Source organism: Leuciscus leuciscus, assembly GCF_965113295.1.
Source record: "Leuciscus leuciscus genome assembly, chromosome: 5".
NCBI lineage: Eukaryota > Metazoa > Chordata > Actinopteri > Cypriniformes > Leuciscidae > Leuciscus > Leuciscus leuciscus.
In genome coordinates this window covers 50008316-50032703 of record NC_138729.1, presented here as the reverse complement: position 1 = coordinate 50032703, position 24388 = coordinate 50008316, and the positions used below count along the sequence as shown (strand labels likewise).

The following is a 24388-nucleotide window of genomic DNA, read 5'->3' as shown; positions in this document are numbered from 1 at the left end:
CTGCATTTATGAGTGATTTTCTGTCCCCTACCTCAATGACAGGTTCCTCTGGGGTAAATCCTTCAAGGTTTGACATTGTTGCAGTGTGCTGGTGATCAAAGCCTGGATGAAATAAACTGTATTATCATGCAGTCTGTCTCACAGATTGATTCTGATCCACTATTTATGCTGCCAAAGGGACTGAATGAATAGGCGGAGTTTCACTTTGGGGTGTTGTGTAATATTCAGTTCCTGTGAAAAAACTGTTACGAATGGAACTAAAAATATTAGTGCACACTCCTCAAATTGTAACTTGTTTAATGGATTATTTAAATGTAATATGTAATATTCAGTTTTGTAATATAATTAATCGTCTGAGCTGTTTTACCTGATTGATTACAGGCATTCAGATAAATGAAGACACAACAGAGCAAACAACGAGTGAATAACATATGCCAGTTTAGAATAATACAGATTTTTACTATTTTATGTTTTTAGCTTTTTTTCATTTGTTAGGCTGCAAATTTAATTTGAATAGTTTGATTAGTTGTTATTACAGGTTATTACAGTACTGTAGTCTGTCAACTACAACAATGCCTGAAATAAACAACAACAAATGTATCTGTGGCCTAATAAAATGTATCTACGCTAGTCTGGTGTATTCTGTGTCATTTCTAATTTCTTGGTTATTTTGTATATAGCCGATGTTTCCCAGCCTCCACAGTCCCATCAGTAGTGCTCAAGTTTTTTAAAAGTTTTTTTTAAGCTTTAATAAAGCAACATTAAAATCTTTTCCATATTTCCCTGTTTGGGAATCACTCTCCAAGTACTAATACTGTAGATTAAAGGTAGAGTTCACCCAAAAAGGAAAACTCTGTCATCATTTATTCACCTGTTCAAAACCAGTACGACTTCCTTTCTTCTGTGGAACACAGAAGATGTTCTGAAGACCATTTGGAACCAGTAGAACAAAAAATGGTGCCCCTTGACAGAATGTACAAAAAACTTAATTTACATTTTTTATGTACAAAAAACGTATTGACACTTTAAAAAAAAAGATGTTCCACAGAAGAATGAGTCACACAACGTTGAAACAACATGAGGGTGACATAATTGTTATTTCTGAATGAACTATCCCTTTAAAATGGATCTTTATGTATTTAGTTAGCAAAATACAGGTAAGTCTCTGCTCATCAAGGCTGCATTTATTTGATCCAAAATACAGCAAAAACATTTATATTGTGAAATATTTTTACAATTTAAAATAACTGTTTTCTATTTGAATATGGGCTATTGTAAAATGTAATTTATTCCTGTGTGATCAAAGCTGAATTTTCAGCATCATACTCAAGTCTTCAAAGAATTTATGAATAAAAATGTAAAGCAAACTTTAAAAAAAGAATCAGTATCTTCTGTCATACAGAGCATGAATGTATGGAGTAAGAAAAGAAAAACATTCAAAATGTTTTTGTTTTTTGTTTTTTTTACAGATACAGTATATGTGCGGATCATTTGATAATGTATTGTCGCTTAAATGTCATTATCAAATACAAATCTGGTTTGCATGACCTCTCTGTCAACAGTTTACCTCCAGTCTTTGTGCTAAGCTAGGCTGGCGGTGGGTGTGTCAGACAGAGTTACGGCACGCACGGAGATGAGAAGGGTATGTGTGGACTTATCTAACTCTGGGGGATATGGTGAATAAGCTAAAGTCCCAAAAAGTCGGCGTGTGCCTTTAATGTGATATTTATTGACATCTGAGGTTCCATAAAGACCCTTTAACATCATGGAACCTTTCTATTACAAAACAGTGGAAAAATGTTCTTTAGAATTTTAAAATGTTCTTAAAAAAAATTAATAAAAATAAATAAAAATCTTTTAAGAACTGTTTACAGAAAAGTTATTTGAGGAAGCAAAAATGGTTCTTCTATTCTATCACTGTAAATAAAAAAAACCCGTTTGGAAGCTTTATGTTTAAGAGTAGCCTACAAGATGTTATAATTTGAGAAACGTTTCAGATGCTTCAGAAATTATTCTAATAAGCTGATTTGCTGATCAAGAAGCATTTATTATTATTATCAATGTTGAAAACAGTTGTGTACAATTTTTTTTTTTTTTTTTTTTTTTAGGATTCTTTGATAAATAGAAAGTTCAAAAGAACAGCATTTATCTGAAATCGTTGGGAAAAAGTAGTTTTTACTGAAAAAGCTTATTTTGAAAGCAGAGTTCTTCTCAAAACTGTATATGTTTGGTGTCCTTCGGATGAGACGTAAAACCGAGGTCCTGACTCTCTGTGGTCATTAAAAATCCCAGGATGTCTTTCGAAAGAGTAGGGGTGTAACCCCGGCATCCTGGCCAAATTTGCCCAGTGGCCTCTGTCCATCATGGCCTCCTCATCATCCTCATATACTGATTGGCTTCATCACTGTCTCCTCTCCACCAGTAAGCTGGTGTGTGGTGGGCGTTCTGGCGCAATATGGCTGCCGTCGCATCATCCAAGTGGATGCTGCACATTGGTGGTGGTTGAGGAGATTCCCCCTTCTATGTAAAGCGCTTTGAGTGCCGAGAAAAGCGCTATATAAATGTAATGAATTATTATTATTATTATTATGTTCTTGTTACCGTAGAATAAATAATCAATGTAGAAATGAAACAAACCGGCACAGTATTATCAGTGTGAATCATGGACGGTGATTTTTGTTTTATTTCCAGACCATTATTATATTCTGGCACGTTTGATTGTGTGTGCAGGGCCCTTATGTGAGCTCACACACTGCAGTGTAACCTGTGATGACAACTGTGAGTTACTACATTCTGCAGACATGCGATAGAGTTCTGATGTTCCAGCAAACAGTTGTGACAATTAAACTTACAGTTTAGAGAATATTAGGACTGTTTCGAAAAATGTGCCAAAGCAATTGAGAAAACTGTAGTCGTTTGGGGGAAAAAAGCATTTTTTTTGTATGTTTTAGAGACTAAAAATTTTGATCATTTACCCTTTAGTAGGCCTATTACCAAAGTGAATGAATACATCTTATATATATATATATATATATATATATATATATATATATATAGGTGTAATAAGGTTCGTAATGATGTAGATGTAGGAAGGAAGAAGACAGGGGTCGGCTGACTGGGACGCTCACTTTATTAACTCTTCTCAAATAAACAAAAAGATGCACACAAAGCGCCTTCACCGTGTCACAGCACAGCTTTCAGACAAAACAATATTCTCAGCACAATTCTCTTTCCACTCTCCAGCAGCGTCCTTGTGAGGTCCCAGTCCAAACTCTCTCTCCCTCTCTCTCGCTCTCCTCGGTTATATGCGGTCTCTCCACGCCAATTACTGCAATCAGACACAGGTGTTCATCATCTGTACTTGACCTACTTACTCACCGCTCGGCCCCCACCTTTCTCTCCCGCTCCAGACTTCGCGAAACCACGCCCCCCTCGCCACAATAGGTTTTCTCGTTTTTCCAGAAATACAAAAAAACATTTTGACATATATCTCACAACCTATGCATTTTGTGTGGGTTGCGCTTCAGTGAAGTTTCATCAGATATACAGTTAGATATTATCAGCCGTGACACTGTACAGTTTGTCAACCGGCAAAGATACTGAGATACTGAAAACAGCCGCAGGAATTCTCATCAATCAACATAATCACAGGATTACAATAAAAAATTAAATAAAAATACAATTTGGGACTTTATGTTTTAGGAACATTTTGTCCCAATGTGATAACATTTGAACATTTAATAACATTGTTAAGTTCAACACATTACAACACAGCAGGGGGAACAATGAATAATAACAAAATCAAGTATGACAACACAATATAAATAGATATAAACAAATGAAAAATACAATTGAACCAACATAAAATGTACAGATAAAAAAAACGTTAAAAAATATTTGTATGCCAACCTTTTGAGAGGGTGACCTATCACTAATTCAAGACATCATCCTTTTTTTCCTAATATTTAAAACGTGAAAAAAACGTTGCTTTTGAGCCTGAAATAATTCGTTTATGTAATAAATTTAGTTGATTGTCATTTTTTTAAACTATTTTATCCTTTTTTTTTATACTTCTTTCTTTCTTGCTTATTTTTTTATTTTTTATTTTGTGTAGTTTCGAGAATTTGAATGTATGTGTTAAGTGTTATATGTGAGGCACCATGGCAGTTTAAATAATTGCCCCATGGGGATTAATAACTAATATGTGGCATAAATTAAATTGATTACATGAAATTAATTAAATCGAAAAATTAAATAACATTTTTACTAAATAGTTTAAATTTGCTAGACCCCATTTGGGAAATACAGATGTGCATAATAGATCAAGGTTAATATGTGGCACAAATTAAATTGATTAAATTAAATAAATGGACAAATGAAATAAAATTACACTAAATAGTTTACATTTGCTAGATCCCATTAGGAAGATACATATGTGCATAAATGTGTTTGTTTATATTTAATATTTCATTTTCTAAATATTTGTTCTACTTATTTCAGCATACTTTAACAAATATCTGCACGTAAAAAACACACAGGAAAATGTTTTTTATTTATTCATAAATCAATCCATCCCTCCCTCACACTCACTCACTCACTCACTCATTCAACCACCCACTCAACCTCTCTCACACACTCTCTCACATTCTTGGCATTTACATGGCATTCAGCTTCAGATCTTGTTCATCATCAGCACAGTATGACAAAAATGTTCCCATGTCCTCTTGACACTGAAATATAAACAAAAAGTCATCCTTTGCTTCAGAGAATCCACCCTCCGGCTCCAGCACTTTCCTGCGGGCATTCTGTTGTTGATCATGATCTGCAGAAAAGCTCTGTCCCCTCCCCACAGAATAAGTCTCCGTGACTGTGTACTCAGTACCACGCTGTAAGAAGGTCTCTCACAGTGATTGGCTGCTGCACCTGGTGAAGTAAATATATGCAATGGCACAAAATAATTAAACTATTTATCCAGCATGCATGAAACTGCTTGATGTACTGTATGACCACTAAATAATTTACCTTATCAGTGTCCTCTTCAACAACAACTCTTCTGCTGAGCGACAGTTTGGTGGTGGTGGATTTTGACCCCCTGCTGCTTTTGTCCATTATGCAAATCTTTGTCCATGCCTTTGGGAAATATGTAAATGTATGCACTCAATTTGTATAAAACCTTTTTAGTGTCAATTTTCTAACAGTGGCTAAATGCAGCCACGATACTGAAATTTTATCTGTAGAGTCTGTCATACCCTTCTAGGCAGAACCTCTCCATCAGCTGAATGCAGCACCACTGGCGAATCAATGGCACCTCCTCCTAAAAACACACGCGGCGACATGTTACGCGACTCAAAGTCAGTGTTTTGCGACAATGTCACTGACACATGCCAACATCCACCGGATGTGCCACTAAGCATAGCAACATGTGCCATTGGCTTCTGTGCGTCAGATGCCATGTCACTTAATGTTAATAATGCTACTGAAGTTGATACAAGTTGGTGATGATAATAAAGTAGTCAACATTTGAAGTGGATCAAAACCTTTCATCAAAGTTATACATGAATTTTGTGGTTCACTTTATTTTGATGGTCCCTTTAACACATTCTGTTGTCTAGAAGTAACATTGCACCTACATGTCTACTAACTCTCATTAGAGTATTAGTAGAGTATTAATAGACTGGTAGGGTTAGGGTTAGAATAAGTTGACATGTAGTTGCAAAGTTACTTAGTCAGTAGAGTGTCTGTTGGAGGACCATCACAATAAAGAGTTAGCAGATATTAAGCAGACAGTACACTAATACTCTAATGAGAGTTAGTTGAAATGTAGTTGCAAAGTTACTTATAGTCAACAGAATGTTCAAAAGGGACCATCAAAATAAAGTGTTACCGAATTTTGAACAATACCCGGTCTTGTCTTAGGACAACTTTGATTAACATTTTTTTAAGTGCTGACTACTGTAAATATAACTTCTAAATCAAGGAGGTATCTATCAAAGGTAGCAAAAGTAGACACAGATACTTGTATAGAAAATAATCTGGTCAAGGTAAATTAGTGTTTTGTTTTGATTTATGGATTTTGAGCTTGATGTTTTCATCACTGAACTCTTCCAAGGCACAATTTGTGGCAGTGTGTCTCTAAAAGTTAAAATGCATCAAGTCACTGTATAAAATATATAAATATAAAGTTTCTCTGCATTTGTAGCCTATAAGAGAAAACTCTTCTCAACTTTGTAGCGTCGCTGGATACTCAAAAAATCTAGTCTATAATGGTCACTGTAGCAGAACTTGCTGGAAATGTGCTTGCGGTGTCATCATATTAATCCATGTGGAGTGGATCTCTCTCTCTCTCTCTCTCTCTCTCTCTCTCTCTCTCTCTCTCTCTGATATAATAACAGACAGACACACAATGAGCTAAATAATAAACAAAAAAGTTTTCTAAAATCCTCATTCCAAATCTTTAAAAACAAAAAGTAAAAAAAAGAATGTAATATGACATTCATTTCTCAAATTGTATGATTTAACTGACAGTCTGCGTGACTTTTTAAAGGGAACAAATCTTCTTTTTTTTACAGTAAATCGTGAATGACATAAAACATTTTTTTAAGGTTGCACTGACTGTCGAAACGAATGTAATTTTAAAGTTTCTAGTATGCCTAGTGAGACCTTGATTAGCTGGTTCGGGTGTTTATTGGGGTTGAAGCTAAACTTTGCAGGACAGTGGCTCTCCAGGAGCAGGATTAGACACACGCGATATATGTCATTTATCTGCTCTGGAGAATTATGTAAGGACTGTATATTTGTATTTGTGCTAAACAGGAGGATTCATATCCGCACAGGTGTGTCGACAAGAACACATGAGACTCAGTTAAACCAGAGTACTTTGAAGTTTACTGTTGATTCATGGAAATTTCAAAGAATAAAAAGAAATATTAGATATACATGCCTTTATCACACATCTGCGTTCAAAAAGCATAAGCTTCAAATAGTACGAATGGAACTGAAACCCCCCCGCAAATTATCCAGTTTGATCGAATATTTCGAAAAGGTTATGAAGGTTATGAATATTCAAAGTTAAGCATTTACTGAAGCAGTTCACATTTTAAAACAATGCAGTATAGGCTATACTGGGGTTTAGACAAATCGTGCGAATTCGTTCTACTTTTAGTTTAGACTAATATTTAGACAAAATTTCCTTTGCAGCGCTATGTACGCAGCAGTTCGCAGCGAGTCTTCAAACTAAAGGAGCAGCAGGTAACGTTAAGCTAATATGGAAAAGTTACATTTATCCTACCAGGCTACAGTAAAAGTTGTGGCAGCTTGCGAGTTTTGCTTTTAAAATAAAAGTATTGCTACTTGGGCGGAGTGATTTGCTCGCAGCACCTGAGAAGCCCCGTGGTGAGGAGCAGAGAGTTCGCTCAGAGTTGGAGTAAATGACTCCGCAGAAGTAGCGGTGCTTCACCTTCTGAGAATAGTATGTATAAGGTTAGAAGATGGTTGTGTCTCATGTGACCTTGTTATTTGTACACGCTGTGACTAAATAGGAAAATGTTGGCGTTATTTTGTCACTTATTGGGAGCAGTATGCTAGCTGGAGCCGTTTACCTCCAGTCTTTGTGCTAAGCTAGGCTAGCGGTGGGTGCGTCAGACAGAGTTATGGCACGCAAAGAGATGAAAAAAGGATAGACTTATCTAACTCTGGGGGATACGGTGAATATAAGTGCCAAAAAGTCGGTGTGTTCCTTCAAAATCCAAATAAGGCACAGACTAAAATAAAAAAGTCAGTTTTATTGCTTAAAATCAACTTTGTTGATGGGCACTATGTATCAACACCTGTGCTCACGGCGCCATCTTGCGCGCCCCCCCCCTAATGTCGCAAATTGGTCGTTCAACCACGTTGGTTATGTCATGCAGGTGGTGGAGTAATAACTTCTTTTAATGAATCTGTTTGAGATCGAATTAATGTTAGATGTTTTGCTATAAATTAAGGACATGGCACCTGAGACGTATTTCTCTCTTAAAAAAACAAAACAAAAACAAACTAAGAGAGACGTAAAAGACATTAGGTTACTGAATGTCCGCTTGCTTATTTGCTGTGATATTCTGTAGTGCAGAAGAATATGGAGATGGAGAGATACTGTAGGCTATATTTGACGTGTCTTTATTAACAGATGTTTACACTGGAATACAGGAGCTAGATCTGCCACCAAACAGCATAGACAGTAGATAAACTGGACACAGCGACCCCATTGGATTCAACGGAGACAAGTGAAGTCAATTAGAAGCTCTTACTTCCTGGGGGTCGAGCGTACTGCGCAGACTCAAACTGAGCTTGACGACGTAGATGTGACGTGAGCAACCCGTCTGTCTTCTAGTAGCTGTGCCAAGAGAAATCTTTTCTTTTTTTTTTTTCTTTTTTTACCTTTATTTATCCAGGTAAACTGTTTGAGAACCACTTCTCATTTACAAACATGACCTGGCCCAGAGGCTACAAGAATAAATAGGACATACTGTACAGCTGTACATAGTTGAACACATGACACATAGAACAAGCAATTGAATTAAGAAAGGTAGACAACAAAGAAAAGATAAAAATAAAAATAATAAAGTGCTTAAATATGTATGTATAAATATGGTTCATGATTGTCAGCAGGAACAAGAGTCAACTATGTAATTTTGGAGGTTTTGCTTAAAGGTGGAGATTGGGATCAGAGATGTAAGTTTCAGGGTATTTTGTAGTATGTTCCAGTCATGTACTGCTGCAAAGCGGAAGGCATTACGTCCAAAGGTAGTAGAAGTAGAGGGGGTACTAAATTTAATCAAATTACTTGATCTTGTGTGATAGGTGTTATGAACGGCATGAAGAAGAGATGACAAATAGAGAGGAGTCTTGCCCAGGATTGTCTTGTATATGAAGAGAAACCAATGATGGAGCCGCCGGGTATAAAGGGAGGGCCAGCCCACCAGTTTATACAGGTCACAGTGATGAGTGTGAAAGGGTGCATTAGTGACAAAACGGATGGCTGAATGATAGATTGTGTCAAGTTTTTTTAAGGCTGTGTTTGGTGCCATTCTGTAGATAATATCGCCATAGTCCAGAATTGGCAGTACTGTCATCTTAACGAGGGTGCATTTGGTAGCGTGAGTAAAGGAAGCTTTATTGCGAAAAAGAAAGGCTAGCCTAGCTTTGACTTTTGTTTGAAGGTTATTGATGTGTGTAATGAATGACAGGGATGAATCCAACCAGATACCTAGATATTTATATTTTTTGACATACTCCAGAGCCATACCGTTCATGCAGGTAATTGTAAGTGGAGTCTCAGTAACCGTTTTTCGGCTAAAAAGGATACATTTTGTCTTACTGGTGTTAATACGGAGGTGGAGATTGTCAAAGAACTGCTCTATAGAGGTGAAGCTGAGTTTAAGACTGGAAGCCACAGAATTGGGAGAGGAACCAACTGAGTACAAAATGGTATCATCTGCATAAAGATGAATCCGGGAGGTGCCAGCAGCTCTGGCTATATCATTGATGTAGATAGAAAAAAGGGTTGGGCCCAGGATGGACCCTTGGGCACACCTTTAGAGATAATAAGTGGGTCTGACATAATGTTTTCACTCTTCAATTGCTGGGCACGGTTTGTGAGATAATTGGCAAACCAATCACAGCTAGAGGAGGACAGACCAATACTGGAAAGCTTATGTAAGAGGATCCTATGGTCGACAGAGTCAAAGGCCTTGGCGAGGTCTATAAAGGTAGCAATACAGACCTGTTTGCTGTCTAATGCTGTAATTACATCATCAAGGACCTTTGTGGTGGCTGTTATGCACCCATGTCCCGTCCGAAAACCAGATTGCATGTCAAATAATATATGATTTTTATCCAGGAAATCATTTAACTGTTTTTGGACGAGCTTCTCCAGAACTTTGGCAAGGCATGGTAGGATGGAAATTGGGCGATAGCAATTTGGGTCAGATTCAGAACCCCCTTTGAAGAGGGGAAAAATTATGGCTGATTTCCAATCAATAGGGAACTCAGAGAGCTGTATGGACATGTTAAATAGTCTTGTGACCGGAGCGGCAATAATGCGGGCTGCTGCTTTTAAGAACATGGGATCAAGACCATCAAGGCCAGCAGATTTGTTTATATTCAGCTTGGTGAGTTCATCCTGGACTTCAGAGGTGGAAAGAGGCATAAAGGAGAAGCCACTGTTGCTTGATGGAGAAAGTTGGGCATCTGCTGAGGTTGTAACTGAAGTGTCCATTGAGACTGGATTAGGGTTTGACATTGAAACTGTATGGGTTGCATTAATAAAGTGATGGTTTAGAAGTGAGGCCATCCGAGACTTCTCAGTAATAATAATGTCATTAAATAACATAGAAACTGGTAAATGAGGGGAAATAACTTTATTTTCCATTACCTTGACTGTTTTCCAGAATGCCCTAGCATCAGTGCCACATGTGGTGAGTTTCTCTTTAAAATGCGAGATTTTGGCATTTCTGAATTTCTGCATTGATGGAAGGCCAGCCAGTCAACTGGAGATTGGGTAGAGCGGGCCTTTCTCCAGAGGGCATTTTTATGATGAATAATCTCAGCCAGGTCATTGGAAAACCAAGGACTATATCGAATTTTATTCAAATTTTTTTCAGAGGGGCATGTTTACTCATAATCAGACTGAAAGTGTTTTTAAAAAAAGACCATGCCTCTTCCAAAAAGGGGAAGGAATTAATTCTGTCCCAGGACACAGCCGCAACATCTTGAAGAAAAGCTTGCATATCCAGTTTTTTCAAAGAGCGCTTGGTTACAATTACTGGGGGCCTTTTGAATGAAAGGCCAGAGCGTATACATGCAATAGCACAATGATCACTTATTTGACTGAAAACTCCAGCTTGATAATTAGATGGATTGTTAGTCAAAAGGAGGTCAATCAGAGTGGATGAGGAAGATTTAGGATTAGGTCTGGTGGGCTCAGATATCATCTGAGTAAGGTTTAGAGCATCAAACTGTTGCAAAACTGTATCTGGGGGATTGATCATATCCCAGTTCAGATCACCCATAAGGACAAACTCTGAGGATATGTATGGAGCTAGGAGTTGACTAAAAGCTGTGAGTGCAGAAACTGGAGCTGAAGGTGCTCTATAGCAAACAGCAACAGAGATAGTACAACAATAGAGAAAGTAGTTGAAAGCCTAAGTTTTAGTACCAGTAGTTCAAGTTGTTTAGGAACTGACTTAGAAAGAGCAACAGTACATTGCAGATGATCTTTAACATACATAGCTACACCATCACCCCTGGTAGCTCTGTCCTGACGAAACACATTATAGCCTGGTATGAAGATGTCAAGATCAGTGTTCCCTTTTTTAAGCCAGGATTCAGAGATAGCAAGAACATCAGGCTTAGCTGTGTGCACCAATGTTTTTAAAGTGTCAAAATGCTTAGAATTCAACAGACTGCAGATATTTACATGTAAAAAACCCAATGATTTACGGTCACAAAATTCACCAAATGACAGCTGGGCAGTAACTGAGTTAGCTGGCCCAGGATTTGGATGAACATTACCAGAGATAAGTAACATGAGAATAATTAACATGCGTCTAAGAGCAACACTAACAATCCGCCCTCAAATATTATTTTTAAACAGCAGTGTTACTATAAACGCACAAGGAGATTCTTTTGAATGAATGCAATAATGGCGAACATCACCAAAGCTCCAATAATGTCACATACATCAATGCCTTCTCTAACATATAAATTAGCACGAGCAGATGTATGATAGTGAACAAGTCACACAGCATAAAAGATAACAATAATATTCAGACGGCGCTGAACACCATAAACATAAAACACACAAAACGGCTCAATTGAATGACGCTCTGAGCGCAGTATATTATAATGAAACAATTATCCCGTGCACTCACCACCTTCAAACACCCCATACAGGAAAAATAAGTTAGAAAAAATGTCCAGGCTGCCTCATGAGCTCGCTACCGTCTTTCCAACCGGGAAACGTTTAGTCCATTAGTCCATGGAGGTGATCCTCGATCGGAACGAGACAAAAAAGTAATCCACACACACACAAAAAAGGAACAAATTAGTCCGTGAGAATAATAATCCGTTTGCCAGAGATGTGTACACGAGTGAAAAATCCAGGTGGTTGAATGATTTTCTGTCCTCTCTCCACCATTAAAGCAGTCTCTTAAAGTAACGTTTGAAAATACTATCAAACCATAAGGAAACAAGCTTTAAATCGTATAGCTGCAGCAAACATTGCTGGCGCCATGAATTCAAAACACCTCTCCCCCTTCCTGAATCACCCTCCATTCATAAGCTTAGGCACGCCTTCATAGTAAGTGCGGGCGGCCGAGCCTTAAAGAGACATCCCCTCTTACCAACATACACAGTGGAAGCTAAGCATATCACACAGGAATACACAGGAGTATCATTCATCATACATAAACATTATGTGAACCAATATAATACCTCCTGAGCAATCATAAGCATTTCTGTTTTCAAAGGAACACTTAAATTAATGTGACAATGTCACAACACCAGCACAAATCCATTGTTTGTCTTTTACAAAGGGCAAAGCCAGTAACAAGTTAGAGTCAAACAGTTCCTGCAGTAGCATAATTGAAAAATATGGAAGGTTTCTAAATACCTGGGTGACAGAAAGTCCAACAGATTTAGTAATCCAAAAGGATGGGACATCTCTCGATTGAAGAATGAAGTCTAATGTTCCCCGACAGTGAAATGCTGGGGCAGACCCTAGGGTGCGTTTACCAGCAGGCCCGGGGTCCTGATACTGTACATGCAGCAAAAAGGTGAATGACAAAATCCAGAGAACCAGTAAGATTTTTATAAAGAAAAGCATGATTCAGAAACTTTAGTAGTGTAGCACAGGCTTCAATGTGTGCTGGAAACAAGCCTTGATGTATCTTGATGTAAATCCTGAATCGAAAACCCCTGCCACAGATCTAGGCTGAAGGCAAGCCACACTGCAGCAGGTCCATGTAGGCCTCAGACTAGGTGGAGTAGGCCGAGATCCTCTCGAAAACAAGCAGGTAGGCCTCAGACCAGGTGGAGTAGGCAGAGATCCTCTCGAAGACAAGCAGGTAGACCTCAGACCAGGTGGAGTAGGCCGAATAGCTACACAGCTATTACAGATTATAGGGTAAGATCCCAGTAATTCCATGGAAATAAAAAGGCTTCCTTTTACAGTACAGTTTCACTTTACTTACTGAGAATGTTCAACTTGATCTCATGAGAATACGTGTGTATTTTTACGTAAAGTGTAATTCTACCATACGTACATTTACTTACGTTTTATACACAGAAACGTATAATACTTACGTATTTACAGCACTAAAACGTAAAATGTTTACGTATTAACAGCACAAAAACGTAAATTATTTACGTATGAACAACTCTACCGATGTACATATTTGTACGTATTCTTATTTATGCATATTAAAATCGTGGCATTAATGTTTTGACTCTATTGCATTCAAATGTCTTATCAATTACGTTTTCAGTCGCATTTATGCAGTTTACTCAAGAAATAGACTAACATTTTCGCTCTGTTCGTGCCTTCTGCTGCAAACTCGTTTCGGAGGATTAGCCTACATGCAGTTAAACAAGAATACACTTTAAAACCTTAAAAATACCTTATTTAATCGTTTAACCATTTTAATATTTAGTTTATTTACAGTGAGACACAAAATGCGTTTTCTCCAATAGAACAATAATACACCAAAACCCAACATAAATTCACAAAAGACATAAATTTTATTATAGGCTAACGTTACTTGATATAATCCAAATCTTTAGAATCCATACATTTGCAAGAAAGAGATCCAAATTCAGCCCTTTATCCAGTGAGTGATCTTCATCTCCATTTCACAGGCTATCACAGCAGCGCAGTCCGTAACTGTCAAATCCCGCGCTCATGATGAATTCAAATTCAAAAATTGCGCCCTCAAGAAGCGTTACGACATGTTTTACGGCAGTGATATCAAACGCTCATTGGCTCTCGCCTGTTCGTCTATGTTCGTCACAGATTGCTACATGCCGTATTTCAGTCGGTAAACTACATTTGAAATGGAGAAGCGCGCGCGCCTTCACAGAGAGCGAAGCCGGATTAACATTTTCATGGATTAATAACTTAAATTCTGCTCTGTACCTCATTCAAAACTATTATATACTGAAAGAGAGGACTGTGACTGCAACACATCGTCATGTGAACGACTTTTGGTACCGGTTTTTACATTTTCGCAATAAATAAATTATTGTGATTACACGTAGGCCTACATGTTGTTTTTCTTCATAATTGTAACGTTAGCATATGTAGTTTTAAGAAATTGTTATGGGTAGGAGTAGGATTAGCTGCAAAAAAAAAATCTTTTAATGCTATATTGTTAATAAAATTGCCATTTCCCTACACTCTGTACGTTTTATCCTTTTTATATTCAGTATAAAATGGGTAATGTTATGTTTAGGTTGGAAGTAGGGTTAAGGGATCTTCCATTTATCTATAAAACGGTAAACGGTAAATTATACAGATATCTTAATGATATGAAAGATTCGTAAATATTTAACGTTTTGTAGCTGTAAAAACGTAATAATGTTACGTTTAATTGTTGCAGATACGTCCATATCATACGTTTCAGCATCTATCCAAACGTGCAAAACGTACGTTCCCTTTCGAGGGAACTCGCGATGCGTCAATGACGCTTTGGGAACGCTCCTGCGTGATTGCGTCTGAAGCACCTATGTCAACTAGTCCAATGGCGAGAGTGGGCGTCACGGGCGGGTGACGTGACGACCAGGAAAGGATAAAGGACATCCGGTTTAGAACCGCGCCAGCTTCTGTGCCTCAGCAAGCGCTCTGTACTGTCTGTCATATTTATTGTTGTCTGTCACTATATCAGTCACAAGCATAGATATTATGGCCCTCTTTCTTTACGGGTGGGGATACACACGATGTATGTGTTGTTTGTTTGGAACGGAGCATGATCTGTCAGTGCTCGAGGGAGCTGACTACGAGCATTGCGAGTTATTATCGCTTTACTCGCTCCGTTCCTGCTTGTCACTCTTTGAGGAGGGTGTTCAGGCTCGCGTTCCTCGCAGTACCGGCCCCGTGTTGCCGAGGCAGCACGGAAGCTGGTATTGTGGGGTTCGCAAATGGATCTCGCGGAGGGGTTAGAGACGGACTCCGCCTTTTCTCTGCCTTTACCCGGGGGATCCAGCGCTCTCTCTCTGGGATCGGAAGCCCGCGCCGCGGCTTCTTCCGCCCTGGTTAGAGAGCCCGGTGTTTCAGCAGTCTATCTCTGAGGAGGTAGATGTGCTGAGCATCGATGTAGTCCACAACCTCAAGTATGTATCTAGACAGGAGTATGGGGAGCAAACAGCTTTGGATCGTGTGTTCCTCCCTGCACTCGCTTCATTACGAGTGGGGACACACGCGATACATGTGTTGTTTGTTTGGGAGTGGAGCATGCACGTTCAGCTCTAGTAAAAGGGGGCTGACTGTGTTCATTCATAAATTCCCGACGTGTAACATTTGCACTATCGAGAGTTAGCTCTGCTCCTGATGGCTTTCTTCTCGAGGGAAGAAGTCAATAAAGATTCTTTGGCTCGGATCTCGCGTTTGCTGAGGCAGCGCGTAGATTACGGGTCTGCAATAAATAATCTGTTACTCGACCTCGGATCTCGCGTGTGCTGAGGCAGCGCGTAGATTACGGGGTCTGCAATAAGAATAATAGTGGACGGGCTACGTTCATTCATGAAAATTACCGACGTGTGTGCACTATCGGGAGTTTCCCCATTTACTGTTTATTTAAAAAAAGACTGCAATAAGAATCCAGTGGTTATGCATTTATTAAGAGAGATACATAGTGTATTGCAAGCTATGAATTTATGATTCTTTTATTGTATGTTGAAACAATTTTTTATATATAAGCCTATATATATATATATATATATATATATATATATATATATATATATATATATATATATATATATAAATATATATTCAGCCTTTCATCCAGACTATTTTAACTTGTCTGGTTGATTTTTTGCTGTTTGATTCTGAAGAATTAAATAAGTGGGCTGCATTTAAATTTACTTATCTGACTTTCATTAGTTAGATTCATGTATATGTTCAGTAATTCATCCAGACCGTGTTAACTTGTCTGGTTGATCTTTTACTACATTTAATTTTGAGGAATTAAATGGTATAATTTGGTGCTACAGCTGTCCACCTCCGAGGAGATGGATGTGCTGAGCATCGAGTTAAGGGAATTGAAGATTCTACATCTCAATCTCCTGTGTACAATGAGTTTGGAGTTTATAACTTTGTAAATGGGGCTGCTGGGCGGAGCAGCCCTAGCCATTAACAAAACTCATTGTACGGGCAGAGTGTAATTTCCTGTGCTCCCCCTCAGAAAGATTGGGGACCGGAATGGCATTCTCAACAGAAGCCTTTAAAGCAGAAGATGGATCTGAGGACTGTTTTTCTGTGAAAAAGGTTTCGGCCAAGGTCCTGATGCCACTGGTGTCAGACCTCTGAGGGCAACCCCGACCGGGGTGGAGCGGTGTACACCTCAGTATACGGTGCCCGCCCCACCTCGGTGCCCTCAGGAGGCCGTTCTGCCAACCCCGCCACCCTTGGTGCCTCGGGGCGCAGCGGTCTCCAGCGAGCACATGGCTCAGTGTCACCACGACACTGTCAAACTTGCACCCTCTGAGGGGGGTTCAAAAAGAGTCAGTTCGGTTGTTTCCTGCCAGGATGCTTCAGGTCACCAAAGTGGCTGTTACAATAACACCAGAGGCCAGTCTCGAGAGACTGGTACCCTTAGTAGATTTTCTGACAGAGTGGAAGAATCTGCCGAATATATCTCAATGGGTCCTGCAGATAATAGAGAGAGGTAACAGAATCCAGTTTCGTTCTCCTCCACCTCGTTACAACGGGGTGCTACTCGCGTTAGTACATCCCGAGCAGGCTCTGGTAATGGAGCAAAAAGTAGAGTCTCTATTAGCGAAGGGAGCTATAGAGTAGGTGTACTCGCCCGACAGAGAATCAGGGTTTTACAACCGCTACTTTATTGTTCCGAAAAAGGATGGGGGGTTGCGTTCCCATTTTAGATCTTCGTCTGTTGTATCGTGCAGTCATGAAACTCAAGTTCAAGATGCTCACACTCAAACAGATCGTGACTCAAATCAGATCCGAGGACTGGATTGTCACGATAGATTTAAAAGGCGCTTACTTCCATCCTCCCTCAACAAAGGAAGTTCCTGAGGTTTTCTTTTGGGGGCAAAGAATATCATTATCGGGTGCTTCCATTCGGTCTAACTCTATCACCCTGCACGTTCATGAAGTGCGTAGATGCAGCTCTGGCCCCGCCAGGCTGCAGGGCTACGCATTCTGAACTACATCGATGACTGACTGATTCTGGCGGAATCAGAGCAGTTAGCGGTTCGGCATCGAGATGTCGTCCTCGCTCAGATGAAGAAATTGGGGTGAGACTCAATGCCAAGAAGAGTGTGCTTTCTCCACTACAGAGAACCACTTTCCTTGGTGTGGTATGGGATTCAGTCACGATGCGAGCCACACTTCGCCCGTTCGTGTAGCTGCTATCCTCACAGCCACAAAAGAGTTGAAGCTAGGCCAGTCACGCACTGTGAAACAGTTCGAGAAACTGTTGGGCCTCATGGCAGCAGCGTCCAATGTGATACCCTTTGGCCTACTGTATATGAGACCTTTGCAGTGGTGGCTCAGAACCAGAGGGTTCTCCCTGAGGGGAAACCCACTTCGTATGATCAAGATCACGCGGCGGTGTCTCCGCGCCTTGGTTATATGGAGGAAATACTGGTTCCTATCCCACATGAGCAGTCACGCACTTTGAAACAGTTCGAGAAACTGTTGGGCCTCATGGCAGCAGGTCCATTGTGATACCCTTTGGCCTACTGTACATGAGACCCTTGCAGTGGTGGCTCAGAACCAGAGGGTTCTCCCCGAGGGGAAACTCACTTTGTACGATCAAGATCACGCGGCAGTGTCTCCGCGCCTTGGTTATATGGAGGAAATACTGGTTCCTTTCCCAGGTTCCGGTGTTGGGAGCTCTTTGCCATCGAGTTGCTATCTCGACAGATGCTTCCCTCACCGGCTGGGAAGTGGTAATGGGAGGCCGCTCATCCCAGGGCCTGTGGAGGAGTCATCATCTTTTTGGCACATAAATTGCCTGGAGATGATGGCAGTCTTCAATGCGTTGAGACATTCCTCCCAGACCTGAGGGACCATCATGTGCTTGTCCGTACAGACAACACATCAGTGGTCTCTTTCATAAATATGTAGGAGCAGACATCCTGTTGAGGCAGGGGCTGAGGCCCGGGGAATAGAGGCTCCACACCGAGGTGGTGGAGCACATTTGGGGGGTTTATGGCCAGGCACAAGTGGATCTCTTCGCGTCTCAGCATACGACGCACAGTCCACTTTGGTTCTCCCTCACACACCCAGCTCCCTTGGGGCTGGACGTTGTGGTATGGACATGGCCGAGGCTACCTTTGGTTGTTTCCTCTGTGGTGCTTTTAGACCAGGACAGGAGTATGGCGGCTTAGAAGCCTTATTATATGTAGATATCCCTGTAGGATGTGGTATGCGGCAGGCTGGTCCTCTCTGCTCACATTCGTAAGGTTTTGCAACTTCGACCTGGGCGCTTCCCCAGGTTCTCAAGTGCTCTTGACAGGTTCTGGTTCGTACGGCGTGTTGGGCATTCTCGTTCCCAAAGCGTCATTGACGCATCGCGAGTTCCCTCAAAAGGGAACGTCTCAGGTTACGACTGTAACCCTAGTTCCCTGAGAAGGGAACGAGACGATGCGTCACTTTGCCATACTTCCTACATCCCTGTGATCGACTTGCTTCAGCCCTTTTCGCAGCTAGCGCGGTTCTAAACCGGATGTCCTTTATCCTTTCCTGGTCGTCACGTCACCCGCCCGTGACGCCCACTCTCGCCATTGGACTAGTTGACATAGGTGCTTCAGACGCAATCACGCAGGAGCGTTCCCAAAGCGTCATTGACGCATCGTCTCGTTCCCTTCTCAGGGAACTAGGGTTACAGTCGTAACCTGAGACGTTTTCTATCTTTGAAAATTACGTATTAATACTACGTATTAAAAATGAGACCAGGCTGCAACGTTTTAGTTAAGTTGCAGAACACACATGGTAAAAGTTTGTGATTTCAAAAATGTTTAAGCAGTAGCAAAGGATATGGTAAGAGTCTGGTAATACAATGGAAATAAACAAGGCTTCCTTTTACAGTACAGTTGCACTTTACTTACTGAGTAAATTGTCATGTTTTCCTTGGTAACGTTGCAGGACATACGAGGTAATAAATTGTGACTATATGGAAAAGGGAATGATCAGGTTATATGGTACAATTCCGGTAATACCATGGAAATAAACAAGGCTTAATTTTACAGTACAGTTGCACTTTACTTACTGAGTAAATTGTCATGTTTTCCTTGGTAACGTTGCAGGACATACGAGGTAAAAAATTGTGACTATATGGAAAAGGGAATGATCAGGTTATATGGTACAATTCTGGTAATACCATGGAAATAAACAAGGCTTCATTTTACTGTACAGTTACACTTTACTTACCGAGTAAATTGTCATGTTTTCCTTGGTAACGTTGCAGGACATACGAGGTAAAAAATTGTGACTATATGGAAAAGGGAATGATCAGGTTATATGGTACAATTCCGGTAATACCATGGAAATAAGCAAGGCTTCATTTTACAGTACAGTTGCATTTTACTTACTGAGTCAATTGTAAAAACATCTGCAAGAACATACCCAGTATTTAAGATGTGCCATGACATTAGGGAAAACTGTTCCTGCGGGGTAGTTACCAGGTAAGTATAAGGTAAATTATTTGATAAACCCTCTATAAATGGGTGTAGCAATGAACAACAACTATGTAAGACAAGGTAATTTATTGGAAACTACCGTCTTAATTTCAAGATAGTAATAAATAAACATGGACTGTTACCAACATAACCCTAGGATAACTACAAACCTAACTTGAATTGATGGGTAATCAATTGGCTGGTAAAAATTGGCTGCCTACATTCTGAGGAAGTACACAATTAAATCTGAGTTATTACCAACCTAAACAGGTAACAAGTACACAGTACTTTGTTGAGTTGATATTTAACAGCAGTGTTTTTTCCCCCTGGTAGTTTCTCTGTAATTGCATACTAACCACCTTAAGTAATTACACACTAAATACTATAATTTACCATATGCTTACCAGGTAAATCTCTAGGTCGTCCTCAGACGAGCCTTCCATCGTTGCCTCCAGTCATCCCTATTCTCCATGCATCTGGCCAGTTCGTTGGTGCCCTGGGCTCCTGCATCCCTCTTGAGTATGTCCACGTATGCTAGCGTGGGACGTCCTCTTGACCGATGACCATGTGTTGGTTCCCATAGCACCAGCTTGCTGGCTGGCAGCTTTCGATGCCTTCGGCAATGTCCTGCAAGTCTCATTCTCCTCACAGCAATCTTGTTGCTCACTCTTGGTACTCCCTCATACAGGATTTTGTTGGTTACATGCGCACTCTTGCTGATGTTAAGCACTGCACGCAGCATCCTGGTGTAGCACCCGTCCATGGACTTCTCTAGGGTTGGATTCAGGGTCCAGCATTCACTGCCATAGAGGAGAACAGACTCTACCGTCGCGTAGAAGAAGCTGAGTTTGATTTGGCGGGAAAGGTTGGAGTTCCATACACTGTTCATGCCGTTCAGGGCCCTCCATGCAAGTGCCTTCCTCACTTTTAGATCTTGCTCAGTTGAGTTGACCCATGCGCCCAGGTATTTGAAGTCCTCAACTTCTTTCAGCACAGTGCCTCCTGCTGTTATCAGAGGTTGATGTTCTGGTGGAACGTTGTAGGTCATGACCTCAGTTTTCTTTGCATTTACCCTAAGGCCAACCTTAGTGCACTCTAGCTCTACCCTGTGTAGTAGTTCCTGTGCTTGTTCCATGTTGTCGGAGAGCAGACTGATGTCATCCGCATAGTCAAGGTCTGTCAAGACTACTGCCGGGTGTCGACTTGACTTCCTTGGTGTCAGCATGAAGCCAAGTTCCTGCTCTCGCCCATTGATTGCCTTCTTGAGCGCATAATCAAGGACTATGATGAAGAGGAAGGGGGCAAGTGTATCCCCTTGCATAACTCCAGCCAGGATGTCAAACTCCTCGCTGTTGCCATCTGGGGTCACCACCCTGGCCCTTGTTCCTGAGTACATGGACTCTATTGCCCGGAGTAGGTTCGGAGGAATTCTGTATGCCTTCAGGATCTTCACCATCGTGCCTCGGTGAATCGAATCAAATGCCTTTTTGAAGTCTATGAAACATAGGACTGCAGTCAGGTTGTCCTTCCTCACCTCCTCTATCAATCTCCTGAGTGCCAAGATCTGGGCTGTGGCAGTTCGCCCTTCTCGAAAGCCGTTCTGATTTACTCTCAGGTGAGGGTCGATCACTCGGTTGTAGATTTTCGCAGTACTACAGGTCAGGCTGATGCCTCGGTAGTTGTCCGGCTTCGAGAGGTCTCCGGATTTGGGCACTGGCACGATGTTTGATAGAGACCACATATCAGGCAGCCGATTGTGCAGCAGAGCAAGGTTGCAGAACTCTAGAATGATGTCATCAAAATCACAGTTCTTCAGCACCTCTGGGGGTATGCCATCCGGACCAGCGCTTTTTCCCACTCTTACTGTGGCTTTTGCCCTGACGAGCTCACTGAGTGTGAAGGGGCCATCGTTGACATTCAGGTTTGGGAGGTCTGATGGTATTTCCTCTTCCTCAGCTGCGTCTGCTGTTTCTCCCAGTAGCCTTTTGAAGTGGCTTGACCAGGTCATCACCCTCTCCTCCGGGCTGTGTCCCTTCACCTGTCCCTTCTTGGTCCTCTTCCGCCCCGTCATTTCATTGATGACCCTCCAGGCCTCCCCATACTGCTGTTCCCCTTGTGCCGCCTGCACCCTCCGCACTCTTTCCATCAGTTCCTCCTCTTTGATGGCATCATAGGTTCTGAAAAGAAACTGTTTGGCTTTGTTCAACTCGCTGCGCCTCTCCGCAGTTGGTTCCCGCTCAAAGTTGAGGCGGGTTTCCTCCACCATCCCACGTGCTGCTATGACCTCTGGGTGTTTTGATCGCAGGGAGGTTCTGACTTTCTCCATCTTAGGAACGCACAGTCTGGTCGCCTCCTTGTTCACAGTGACGAATCTCCTGTTTTCGCCGCTTGCCTCCGCTCCCCTGTCCAGCTGCTGGAATCGTCTCCTCACCTCCTCTGTGTATCTAGTTAGAAGGCCAGGGTCACTTGAGAAAGCTTTCCAGTTATACCGGATTTTGGGACTTGGTTTGGGGACCCTGAGGATCAGGCGTACTCTCATTGAGACCACGCAGTGGTCTGAGCCCACAGAACTAAAAGTGCTGTATGGCTCAGCATTCATGATGGAGTTCCTCCACTTCTTCCTCACTAGGATGTAATCTAGCTGCCGTAGCGTTCCTGAGGCTCGGTCCCGGAAGGTCCACCTCTTTCCTGTTCTCTTCCGGAAGATGGTATTTGCCGCCAGTAATTCGTGCTCCGTGAGGAAGGCTGTGAGGTAGGTGCCGTTGCGGTTGGTAGAGTCGTGGTAGGGGAAGGGTACGTCCTCTGGTCCAAGCCTCGCATTGAAGTCCCCCAGAATTGCCAGGAAGTTGTGCGTTGGGACGCCGCGGACCGCTCTTACAAGGTCCTCAAAGAACTTCTCCACCTCGTCAGATGGCGCCACGTTGGTGGGTGAGTACGCGACTATGACTGTTGTTACTGGGTTACCCGAGAACTCTGCGCACATAATCCTGTCGGTGTGGTGGTAAACCCGATGTAGAGCCTTACGTGCCCGTGGGCCCAGCATTAAACCTACACCGCCTGTTGCGGCTTGGGCATCGTTCCTCCACACTGATGCGGAAATAAACGTGCATCTCTCCACTCTGCGGTACAGTATCGGGTCATCAGTGTGCACTCTCCTATGTTCTTGGACCCCCAGGATCTCCACTCCCCGTTCCTCTGCACAATGTGCAAGTTCTATCAACCTCGCTTCTTCTCTCGCTGTGCATGCGTTGAAGGTTCCCATAACAACTGGTCTCTGGACGGGGTGATGTAGTCGGACAGGACCCTCCCTGGGACAATCCCAGGGTTTAAAGTCCCGTTGTCATGGTGTCCTCCAGGAGGAGGACCAGCACCACCGTCCGCCGCGATGTTCCTACAGACTCCCGCCGCTGGAAGTATAGGATTTGGGATATCTTTGTGCTCCATGGTTGGCTTTACTATGCTAATAGCGGACTGTGGGGCGCAACTCCTCACAGTCCCGATTTTATTTCAGAGTGACCTTCTCTTAGACAGGTTGCCATCCAAGGCTATGAGCCCCATCTACCCATGCTATTTGACCCCTAGCTGGGGCAGTGGTTGGCAGACGGCAGGGCGTGTCCACACGCCGGTGGGCCTGCACGTCGTGCCTCTGGGGCCCACTGCTTCTCCGAGATCCCCTGCAGATTAGCCTGGGGCCTCGCGGAACCCAGTATCCGTGTGTGGCCACGTGGAGGCACTGCAGGAGTCTTGGTGGTAGAGAGGCTGTGTACCGGCAGGAGGAGGCTTACGCACTCGGCTCCTCTTTTCACCTCCACTAGGGGGGCTAGCCGGTGGCAGTAGCTGAAAGCAGAGAGTAGCAAGCAGGAGCAACATGCAGCACACAACATGCAACATGCACTGACTACAAGTACTTCTATGCACTACTGCACATGACGCATCACACACACCCTGTGCAAGCACACACACACAAAATAAATACTTAGTAATTAGTTTGTAGTTTCTCTGCATTTACATACTTGTTACCTGTGGTAATTACCAATAACCAACTATAACTTACCATATATTTACCCGGTAAATACCTAGTAATTAGTTTGTAGTTTCTCTGCATTTACATACTTGTTACCTGTGGTAATTACCAATAACCAACTATAACTTACCATATATTTACCAGGTAAATACCTTGTAATTAGGGGACTGTAAAAGGAAGGGTTACCGACAGTTTCATGTATCACTGAGTATGGCTAGCAAGATAATCTCATATTGGATCGACAAACTGGAGGAAGTTTTCCGACCTCTTATTCCATGGCTTCCCAGAGAAACTATTCGGGCAACCATGCCTGCAGCCTTCAAGAGTAATTTTCCCAGTACAACATGTATTATAGACTGCAGTGAGAGCCTTTTACAGAAACCCAAAAACCTTGATTCCAGAGGAGAAACATACAGTCATTATTATTCACATAACACTGTGAAATACCTGGTAGCTGTTGCCCCA

General features: G+C 41.8%; 1 protein-coding gene across 3 annotated transcripts in view; it reads right to left on the bottom strand.

Annotated features, from left to right (window-relative positions):
* The window catches only part of LOC309499746 (cystatin-A-like), a 196200-nt gene that overhangs the window by 109367 nt on the left and 62445 nt on the right, over positions 1-24388 (bottom strand). The window contains exon 1 of one of the 3 annotated variants that reach the window (XM_082171192.1): positions 32-170. The exons of 1 other annotated variant lie outside the window; for it this stretch is intronic. In XM_082171192.1, coding sequence (XP_082027318.1) covers positions 32-76 — 45 coding nt within the window. In that variant the 5' untranslated portion in view covers positions 77-170. Of the gene's footprint in view, positions 1-31; positions 171-24388 lie in introns of those variants that run through there. One more of the 3 variants, XM_082171191.1, reaches the window with a different exon arrangement.